Source organism: Onychostruthus taczanowskii, unplaced genomic scaffold (assembly GCF_017590055.1).
Source record: "Onychostruthus taczanowskii isolate IOZ18803 unplaced genomic scaffold, ASM1759005v1 scaffold178, whole genome shotgun sequence".
NCBI lineage: Eukaryota > Metazoa > Chordata > Aves > Passeriformes > Passeridae > Onychostruthus > Onychostruthus taczanowskii.
In genome coordinates this window covers 142427-152971 of record NW_024498995.1, presented here as the reverse complement: position 1 = coordinate 152971, position 10545 = coordinate 142427, and the positions used below count along the sequence as shown (strand labels likewise).

Sequence of the window (10545 nt, the reverse complement as noted above, 5' to 3'; positions counted from 1 at the left end):
GCCCATGTGAACACTGACTTTGCCTACTGGTGTTAAGGAAAATTCAGATTAAGGATTTAAGCTGACATCCAGATTTTGCCTGCCACCCCATCTCAGCAGAGACCACCAGGAGATAAAAGTCTGAAAAAGCTGAAAACATGTTTTTATTTTGGATAAAGGAAGGATGCTCATCCTCCACAATGCTCATAAAGACTCTACTTGCACCTAGACCTGGGGAATCCATTATCTAGAAATAAAGTAATGACTATCAAGTTAATAATGAATTTATAAACAGGGGTAGAGTCATTCAGATCTAATTTCTAGTCAAGTATGTTGAAAAAAACATTTATTAAATTAGTTTTGAATTTGGCCTGGGATGAGCTATAAAATTCAAATGAGCCTCCAAAATTAAGGTAAAAATTAAATTGATAATTTAAAGAGAAATTATATTGCAAATAAATGTTTGTTAAATGCAAACAAGGAGCTGATGTAACAAAGTCCTGATGAAGGACAAAATTCCAAGTTATGCAGATTTTACAGTTCACTTTCCCCCAGGTCATGGTTGAGTCAACAGTCCATGTTGACAGATGCAGATTGTGCAACTGTGGTAAAAGCTGGAAAAGAGACCAGTGCTGGGAGCTGAAATGCTCCAGAGTTGCTGTAAGTGCAGTTAAAAATCTGTTCTGAGGAGTTATTACCACATTGTCAAAAAAAAAACCCTGAAGTGCCAAATTGTTGGTTCTGATCAACAAGAAAAAAGGAAATCGTGTTAAAAATGATGAATTAGAGTGTTTATAATGTAATACCACAACATTTTGTGGTGGAGAAAACTCCATTAACCAGAAAAATCAGAACTCTGTGGAACAAAGCAGCCCAAGCAACTTTGGGGGAGTGGGCTGGGGAAGGGAAGGGAAAACCTGGCATGGGAGAGGGTCCTCCTGCTCCAGAGCTGGAAAAGCCCAGAGTCAGGGGTGGGACAAGATCTCATCCAGTATCTCATTCTGTCATTCTATTAATCAAAACCAAACAGGCCCTTATTAGAAACAACACAGGTAATTCTGGCCCAGGTGAAGGGCACAGCCAAGATTTTTTGATGCTGATTTATGATTCCTGACTGACTATTCCTGGTGCTGGCTGCCCAGGGAGTTGGTGGAGTCCCCATCCCTGGAGGTGTCCCAGGAATGACTGGAGGTGGCACTCAGTGCTCTGGCCTAGTGACAAGGTGGGGATCAGGCAGAGATTGGACTTTATGGAGATCTTTTTAATCAGACCTGTTCTCCAGCCCCTTGCCCAGCTCTGTTCCATCCCCTCCGTGCCTCCCTTGCTGTGAGGGGAGAACTGGACACAGCACTGGAGGGGCCTCACAGTGCCCAGCACAGGGGGACAATCTCTGCTCTGCTCCTTTGGCCACCCTGTGACACAACTTGGGTGCCCTTGGCCTCCTTCCTCCTGCCCAGGGGGTTCAGCCGTGGTGCCCAGGGGAGCCATGGTGCCCAGGGGGCTCAGCCATGGTGCCCAGGGTGCTCAGCCATGCTGCCCAGGGGAGCCATGGTGCCCAGGGGAGCCATGGTGCCCAGGGAGTTCAGCCGTGGTACCCAGGGGGCTCAGCCGTGGTGCCCAGAGGGCTCAGCTGTGGTGCCCAGGGGGTTCAGCCATGATGCCCAGGGGGCTCAGCCGTGGTGCCCAGGGGGTTCAGCCGTGGTGCCCAGGGCTGCTGTGGTGCCCAGGGCTCAGCCGTGGTGCCCAGGGGGTTCAGCCGTGGTGCCCAGGGCTCAGCTGTGGTGCCCAGGGCTCAGCTGTGGTGCCCAGGGGGTTCAGCCATGATGCCCAGGGGGCTCAGCCGTGGTGCCCAGGGGGTTCAGCCGTGGTGCCCAGGGCTGCTGTGGTGCCCAGGGCTCAGCCGTGGTGCCCAGGGGGTTCAGCCGTGGTGCCCAGGGCTCAGCTGTGGTGCCCAGGGCTCAGCTGTGGGGCCCAGGGCTCAGCTGTGGTGCCCAGGGGGTTCAGCCATGATGCCCAGGGGGCTCAGCCGTGGTGCCCAGGGGGTTCAGCCGTGGTGCCCAGGGCTGCTGTGGTGCCCAGGGCTCAGCCGTGGTGCCCAGGGGGTTCAGCCGTGGTGCCCAGGGCTCAGCTGTGGTGCCCAGGGCTCAGCTGTGGTGCCCAGGGGGTTCAGCCATGATGCCCAGGGGGCTCAGCCGTGGTGCCCAGGGGGTTCAGCCGTGGGGGGCAGGGCTGCTGTGGTGCCCAGGGCTCAGCCGTGGTGCCCAGGGGGCTCAGCCGTGGTGCCCAGGGCTCAGCTGTGGTGCCCAGGGCTCAGCTGTGGTGCCCAGGGGGCTCAGCCATGATGCCCAGGGGGCTCAGCCGTGGTGCCCAGGGGGTTCAGCCGTGGTGCCCAGGGGGCTCAGCCATGGTGCCCAGGGCTCAGCTGTGGTGCCCAGGGCTCAGCTGTGGTGCCCAGGGGGCTCAGCCGTGGTGCCCAGGGGTCAGCCCAGTACGTACGTCCTGCCATCCACGCAGTGGCCGGCGGTCAGCACGGCTCTCCGGCTCAGCAGGACGCCGCCGCACAGGTGCATGAAGCGGACGCCGCCGCGCAGCACCTGCAGGCTCACCACCCATGGCCACGCGCCCTCCGGGGCCTCGTGGCCCCCCACGATCCAGGACGCCACGCTCCGGGCCACCGGCAGCTGCTGCTGACACTCTGCAAAATACAACGGGCTCCTTAGAGAGCCTGAAGGGCACAGCTCCGCTTCTGGGGCAGCGTTTGTGGGTTTATGGGTTGGTTTTTTTTTTCTGTTGTTTGGTTGGGTGTTTGGGGGGTTTGGTGGGTCTTTTTTGTTGCTGCTGGTGTTGGTTTTTTTGGGGTTTTTTAAAATTTGTTTTGGGTTTGGATTTTTAAATCTCCAGCATCACCACAGCACAGGAAGGACATGGACCTGTTGGAGACAAGGCCACCGAGTTGTTTAGAGGGATGGAGCAGATCTGCTGTGGGGAAAGGCTGGGAGAATTTGGATTATTCAGCCTGGAGGAAAAAAGCTTTGGGCTGACTTAACTGTGGCCTTTCAGTGCCCGAAGGAGCTGCAAGAGAGATGGAGAGAGAGCATATAAATGGGCCTGGAGTGCCAGGACAAGGGACAACTGCCAGAGGGAAGCTTAGAGGGGATATTGGGAAGAAATTCCTCCCTGTGAGGGTGGTGAGGCCCTGGCACAGGGTGCCCAGAGATGCTGTGGCTGCCCCTGGATCCCTGGCAGTGCCCAAGGTCAGGCTGGACAGGGCTTGGGGCACTGGGACAGCGGAAGGTGACCCTGCCCTGGCACGGGTGGCACTGGGTGGGCTGTAAGCTTTTCCCATCCCAGCCAGAACCACGCCACGGCTCTCTGTCCTGCAGGACTCGCTGCCTCACAGACCCCTGCGTCTGGGGAACCTGGGACTTCCTCAGCCCATGTGAAATACGCCGTATTTATCTGACAAAGGTGTATTTCTGGTGTATAGATTTGCGGTTAAGCGCGCTCAGTCGCCGCTGCTTTACGGAATTCACTAGATTTCTGTACAAACGACAGACTTTTCCGCTGCCCCTAGCCCCGCTCCGCTCAGGCTCTTCCCCGCTCGCTGCCCCTTTCCCCGACCCCTCCGCCCCGGCCCGGCCCCGCTGGGTCCCGCTGGGTCCCGGTACCGTCCACAGGGTCGGTGGGGGCCGCCCCCCAGGGCAGGGGCCCCGCGAGCAGCAGCAGCAGCAGCGGCAGCGCGGGCCGCGCCCGCCGCATCGCCGGCGAGGGCCGAAGATGGCTGCGGGGCCTGAGGGGAGCCCCGCGGGGAACCCCGCGGGGAACGGACGGCCTCGGCACCGGCACCGGCACCGGGCCGTTGGGACGGCCGGGACGGCGCGGGAGCGCGGACGGAGGAGCCGGTGAGGGGCCGGCCTGCCCTCAGCGACCGCCTGCAGGGAGCCCTCAGCAGGGTAAAGGGTCAGGGGGCTCGCCCTGAGCCGGACAAAGGGTCTGGGGGCTCGCCCTCAGCCGGGCAAAGGGTCAGGGGGCTCACCATCACCTGTGCAGAGGGTCAAGGAGTCCCACCCTCACCTGGGCCAAGGGTCAAGGGTCTCACCCTCAGCCGGGCCAAGGATCATGTTTGGGGATTCAGGCTCCATCCGGTGGAGCAGCCGTGAGGGAGTGTGGGGAGGGGGCAGCAGGTGCCATGGAGCCCCAGTGACATGGTGGCTGGGGAGCACCTGAAGGATCCCTGTTCCGGAGTCAATGAGGCACAGACAGCAGTCCCCTTCCATTAATGCATTTATTTTCTGCTTCCCGGGCTGGTTTTTGTTGTCCTGGGATCCTCCCTGGCTGTGCTGGGTTCTAGCAAGGCAGGGTCAGCAGTGCCAGGGCTTCAGGAAGGAAACTGCCTCAAGGTATGCCAGGGCAGGTTTAATTAGATGGGAGGAAAGATTTCTTCATGGAAAGGGCTGTCAGGCCCTGGCACAGGCTGCTGAGGGCAGAGGTGGAGTGCCCATCCCTGGAAGTGTTCAAAAACCGTGTGGATGTGGCACTTGGGGACGTGGGTTAGTGGTGAACACGGTGCTGGTGCTGAGTTAACCGTTGGACTGTGATCCAAAAGGGCTTTTCCAACTTTGTGTGATTCAGAGACACTCAGGAAATTGACCCTCTCTTCTCACCTGACAGTTCATTTCTGATTTAATCCTTCACTGTGGTACTGATATGGGCACACGTGGAGGAGCCTGTGCAGGGTGTGTGGGCCACGATGAGGAATTTTGGGGGACAGGGGGCAGGACAGGGGTTACTTCACCCCGAACCCCACGATGTGCGGCTCGATGGGCATCCAGGGTAACGCCACGCTGATGTGTTGTATCTTCAGCTCGGAGAACTTCGCCTCTTCCAGATTCTTCCACAGCTCTCTCGTGAGGCAGCATCCAGCAAAGACGAGTTTCCAAGTCGGGTAACAGACCTGCTGCCAAAAATACGTCCAGCTGGAATGCTCAGCGGCCACGTGCTCCAAGAAATAGAAAGCTCCTCCCTGGGAACACAGAGTCTTCTTACAGCGGGTGTGGGGGTCACACCAAGTGGCTCCCACTTCCCCCCCCTTTCCCTTTTCCCTTTCCTTTTTCCCTTCCCTCTGTTATCTGGAATTAATGAAAGAAGGAAATGTCCAGAGATTCAAAATGCCCTTTCAGAAAGCACAAAGAACTGACTTATTTGATCCCTCTTTTATTTCAGCAATAGTTTGTTGTGGTTTTGTTTCAATTAGTTCCTAACATGACTGTTTTTTTGGAATTAAATGATCTTCAAGGTCCCTCTCAACCCAACCCATTCCATGGCTCTATGAAAATGCCACTTTAAAGGCTGAAAGTCTGTTTTAAGCTCAAATCAGCTCTTTTTCACTTGTTTTTTTAATTTTTGGTCTGAGTTTTAAGCTCAAACCAACTCTTTTTCACTTTTTTTGTTTGTTTTGTTTTGGGGTGGGGGGTTTGGTGGTTTTTTTGAGTTTTTCTGGGTTTGTTTTTGGTTTTTTCCCCCCCTTTCCTTGCTCGTGGTACCTCTAGAGCAGACATGAATGGCAACACCGTTTTTTTCCTGCGGGTACTCACCGGCCGGAGCACCCGGAGCACTTCCCTCAGGGTGCTGCTGACGCTGTGCACGGAGCACAGCACCAGGGTGCAAACCACGGCGTCCACCGAGCCGCTGGGCACCTGCCGCAGGTCCTCGCCCGCGGCCACCAGGAACTGCTCGTAGTGCAGGTGCTGGTTCTTCTTCATGTTTCTGGAGAGGCCCTCCTGGAAGTTGGGGTTGATGTCGGTGCAGGTGACTTTGCAGCCCGGTGGGTAGAACTGGAAGTTGGCGCCGCTGCCGGTGCCGATCTCCAGCAGCCGCAGCTCCCCGGAGGGGCCCCTGAAGTCGGGCAGATTGCGGAACAGCTCCTGCTTGTGCTTCTTTGATTTCTTCTCGTGAAGTCCACAAATCTTTTCTAAGATGAAAGGAAAGAAGACCTTCCTGCAGAAGGGCTCCCAGATGCCCAGGAAGGACAGCAGGTAGACGGGCCAGGCTAGCAGTGCCAGGCCAGCACGGAGCAGGAGGACGCTCGCAGCGGCCTCTGCCATTTTCAGCGTGGGCAGAGGATCCACGCAGAGCAGAACTTCTCCTGCGTGGCAGAGCTTGGGAGCCCAGTCAGAGCTGCATTCGTGTCCTCTCCGAGTACATTCAGCTGCTTGGGTTGCTCTGGTGGACGCTTTTCTCCAGCTGATTTCTCAGTCCGGTCACAGGCAAGGACTGAACTGTGCAGCTGCAGCCAAGCAGTGACCAGAGTCCAGGGGAGGAGCTGCCAGTTTGTTGCCAAGCCGGGACAAACTGGGCAGCACAACTTGGTGTGTAACCCCAGGCAAAGTTCTGCAAGTGCCCTCGTTCAGTTCCGGGTACAGTCACGTCTCTTAAAGCAGCCTGTGCTGCCCTCGGAAGCTCAGCTGAGCTCTGGATCTCTGCAGGAATTTTGTCAGGGGTTTGATTAATGTTTCAGTTCAGAGTTGTTAGGGAGTTGATTTTCCAGCCCCTGGGAGCTGCTGGGTTTGCTCAGCAGCTCTGTGCTCTCTCTGAACAGCAGTTTTAAGTCTTTGCAGTGCAAGGACACCTTAAATCGTTTGGTGGGTGAGAACGGGCTCCCAGTGATCTTCCAGACTGATGGGAATCATGGACAGAGATAAAACAATTTATTAATTCATTAGTTCTGCATGCAGCCTGTGGGGTTTGGGTTTTTATTTGGGTCGAATCAACACTGACCACTCCATGAACACATTCTGGAAGACTTTGTCAGCTCTGCAGTCGACAGAGTTTTCCAAAGGATTTCGTGGCAGCGTGGATCAGCCGTTAACAGGTGACAACTCTGCTCCAGGTCCAGGAGAATCCAAGGTCCCTAATAACCTTGGGATGCGTGGTCCCTAATAAGCTTGGAACAGTTCTGCTGGGGGTGCGCTGGAGTTTTGCTTTCCTGGGAAAGCCACCAGTGTGTCTCCGCTTCCCTCTGGTGGCAATAAAGCAAATTAAAGCCAGGAGTAATTAGGTGCTTCATTAACGATCTCTGTTGTATTTTCATGCCTCCACCTTGTGGCAGCTACAAACAGATTGAGCGGTGGGAATCGCAGAATCGTTTATGGAAAACACCTCCAAGATGGAGTCCAACCTTTACTTACTCTGTGGTGCACCAAATACAGGCAATAATGGACACGGGGATGATGATGATGACAATGGACACATGGATACTGATGATGATGAGGGTGACAGGCACAGGGATGATGATGATGAGGGTGACGGGCACAGGGATGCTGGTGATGGGCACAGGGATGATGATGATGATGATGGACACACAGATACTGATGATGGCGGTGGGCACAGGGATGCAGCTGCTGCTGATGATGGACACATGGATGCTGATGATGCTGATGGACACAGATGCTGATGATGGACACAGAGATGCTGATGATGCTGGAGATGGACACAGGGATGCTGATGCTGATGCTGGTGATGGACACACGGACGCTGATGCTGATGGTGGTGATGGACACACGGACGCTGATGCTGGTGATGGACACATGGATGCTGATGATGATGCTGGACACAGGGATGCTGATGCTGGTGATGGACACACGGACGCTGATGCTGATGCTGGTGATGGACACAGGGATGCTGATGATGATGCTGGTGATGGACACATGGATGCTGGTGATGGACACGGGGATGCTGATGATGATGGCGGACACACGGACGCTGATGCTGATGCTGGTGATGGACACACGGACGCTGATGATGATGCTGGTGATGGACACATGGATGCTGGTGATGGACACGGGGACGCTGATGCTGATGCTGGTGATGGACACACGGACGCTGATGATGATGCTGGTGATGGACACATGGATGCTGGTGATGGACACGGGGACGCTGATGCTGATGCTGGTGATGGACACACGGACGCTGATGATGATGCTGGTGATGGACACAGGGATGCTGATGATGATGGTGGTGATGGACACATGGATGCTGGTGATGGACACGGGGATGCTGATGCTGATGCTGGTGATGGACACACGGACGCTGATGATGATGCTGGTGATGGACACATGGATGCTGGTGATGGACACGGGGATGCTGATGCTGATGCTGGTGATGGACACGGGGATGCTGATGCTGATGCTGGTGATGGACACGGGGATGCTGATGATGATGCTGGTGATGGACATGGGGATGCTGATGATGATGCTGGTGACGGACACATGGATGCTGGTGATGGACACATGGATGCTGATGCTGAAGCTGGTGATGGACACGGGGATGCTGATGATGACGGCGGACACACGGACGCCGATGATGATGACGGCGGGCCAGGCCCGGGGGTTCCCCGCTCCCCCCGCGCCTCTCGGTGCCTCCGGAGCGCCCCCCCGCGGCGCGCGCGGGGGGGGCGGGGGCCGGGCCGGCCGGGCGGGGGGAGCGCCGGGAGCGCACCAAGATGGCGACACCCGCAGTCCCTCCCGCAGCTCCCCCCGCGCCGCAGTCCGGCAGCGCCGCGCCGGGGCCGCGCTGAGCCCGCCCGACACGGTGAGTCGCAGCCCCCGAGACCCCCGCGGGCTCCAGCCGCAGCTCCCCTCGCTTGCTGTCCTGCTAGATCCGTCTCCCCGTAGCCCTTGGCACACCTCCCCCGGGGGCTCTGCCGCAGAGCGCGGCCCGGAGAGCCCCGGGGACACCGGAGGCGGGTTGTGGGGCGGTGCGGGGCGGAGGGCCTGGGGAGCCCCCAGCCCCAAATCCGCCGCGTGAGGAGGGTCCCGGAGCCTTGCCCCTTCTCAGCATCACCTCGGTGGATGCCCGGGCACCCCGCACCCAGGGAAGGGGGTCGGGGGGCCGGTTCTGTGCCCACTCAGCTCTGCCCGCGGGGCTCCGGCAGCCGCTGTCCCGGCCGGGGAGGGTCCGTCCGCTGCAGCCCCGGGCCCCCGGCCCTGCGGGAGTGGGGGGGACGGTGTCGGGCCCGGCATCAGCGTCCCCCGGCCGGCGGGCTGGCTCTGGGAAGGGGCAACCGCCCCCTGCGCCCACCCTGGACCTGGAGTCCCGTCTGGGCCCCGTCCATCCATCCTTCCGTCTGTTCCTGCATCCCTCCCTGCGTCCGTGCCTCCATCCCCCCTCCACCCCACAGCTTGGGGGGCCCACGGGACCCTCCTCCCACGCCCCAAATTCGGGGCCGTGCTCTGTGCATTGTAGGAAAGGAGAGCCCGAGTTCTGCTCCGTGTCCCTTCCCCCTCGGCCCTCGCTGCAGCGCTGCTCTGTCCCTCCACCACCCCCTGCTCCCACCGCTCGGCATGCAGAGCTTCCCCTGCCCGGGGACGGGGGATTTTGGAGGACAGGAGGGTTTTTTTTGGTGGGGAGAGGCGGGCAGGGGGATGCTTGGGGCAGTCTTGGTGTTCCAGCTGACCCAGATGTTGGGTCAGCATCGTGGTTGTGCGTCTCCCTTCCCTCTTTCCTTCCGCCACAGATTTTGGGGGGGATGGCGAGGGCAGATTTGGTTTATATTATTTTTTCCCTTCCTGCTGGGAGGGAATTGCACATTCACGAGGTTTTTCTATTAAAAAATCTGGGTGTCTTCCTCCCCTCCCCCTGCGTTCTGGTGCAAACTGATGCCCAGCTGATGTGGGGGTGGGGACGCCGGGAGGTGCTCCACGGCAGCGGCTGCGGATGATCCGGGGTGAAGTCGGAAAGTCTGGCAAGGGGAGCGTGTGCGAGGGGCAGCAGCTGCATCCGGACCCTCGGGCCCTCGGCTGCATTTTGGAGGGTGATCCCAGGTGTGGGAGGATCATCCTTGTCCCCTCCGTGCCGTGTCGCAGCGGTCGGCGGGAGCCCCCCGAGGGGCCGCGCAGGTGGGGCGGCTTGCGCGGCTCCGGTGATGTTTTTGCGGGGTACGGACGGGTCACCCGGCCCTGGCACACTGCAGCATTCCACCCGCACCGTGAGCCGTGACCGGGACGTCCTCTTTTGACACCGGGAAGCTTTAATTGTGAGGAACTGGGGGTGGGGCGCGGGGTCCCTGTCCCCCTCCTGCCGCTGCCTGGAGGTGGAAAGGGAGGAAAGCGCGACCGTGCTGCTTTTCCAGGGCAGCCCTGCTTTGGAGAGATGGGGCCTGGAAATGGTCCTGTTCTCCTGTGTCGGTGATGGAGGTTCGGGAAGCTCTGGGGTCGGTTCCTCCAGCCGTGCCCGGGGGCAGGAGGTGTGGGCGAGGCTGGAGGAGCCCATGGGACGCTCCCCGTGCCCATTACTGTCCCCTCGGGCCGTCACCGCCCTCCCGATCTCTTCAGGGGCAGCCACATCAAGTTGGTGAAGCTGTTTAGGATCTCTGCATAGCTCTGGGCTTGGGGAGTTGGTGCTTTTAGGAGTGACAAGCCCCTTCACACCGCTGGGACCTTTCCCTTGCTGGGTCTGTCCTAAGGCCTCCCGGAGCTCCAGTGCTTGGCTTTTCCACCCTTTGTGTGCTTAGAAAGTCGCTGTTCTTCACTTTGGTGTTTTATATAAACTAACAACGTGACCGAAGGT

The 10545-nt window shown here is 58.3% G+C and overlaps 2 protein-coding genes across 5 annotated transcripts in view; one reads left to right on the top strand and one right to left on the bottom strand.

Annotated features, from left to right (window-relative positions):
• Positions 1 to 4245: 4245 nt before the first annotated feature.
• On the bottom strand, positions 4246 to 6357 carry METTL7A (methyltransferase like 7A). 2 transcript variants are annotated; one of them, XM_041400344.1, is made up of 2 exons: positions 5574 to 6357; positions 4246 to 4933 (listed from the first exon to the last, which is right to left on the bottom strand). In XM_041400344.1, exons 1-2 carry the CDS (start codon positions 6081 to 6083, stop codon positions 4766 to 4768), a joined length of 678 nt encoding a protein of 225 aa, XP_041256278.1. In that variant the 5' UTR covers positions 6084 to 6357; the 3' UTR covers positions 4246 to 4765. The 2 variants fall into 2 exon arrangements, with proteins under 2 accessions (XP_041256278.1, XP_041256277.1); XM_041400343.1 differs by having other exon boundaries at positions 4246 to 5002; positions 5574 to 6347.
• Positions 6358 to 8261: 1904 nt separating this feature from the next.
• Positions 8262 to 10545, top strand: part of SCN8A (sodium voltage-gated channel alpha subunit 8) — a 62683-nt gene continuing 60399 nt past the window's right edge. For all 3 annotated transcript variants that reach the window (XM_041400342.1, XM_041400340.1, XM_041400341.1), the window contains exon 1: positions 8262 to 8568. The gene's annotated coding sequence lies outside the window, so the exon portion shown is untranslated. The remainder of the gene's footprint in view (positions 8569 to 10545) is intronic.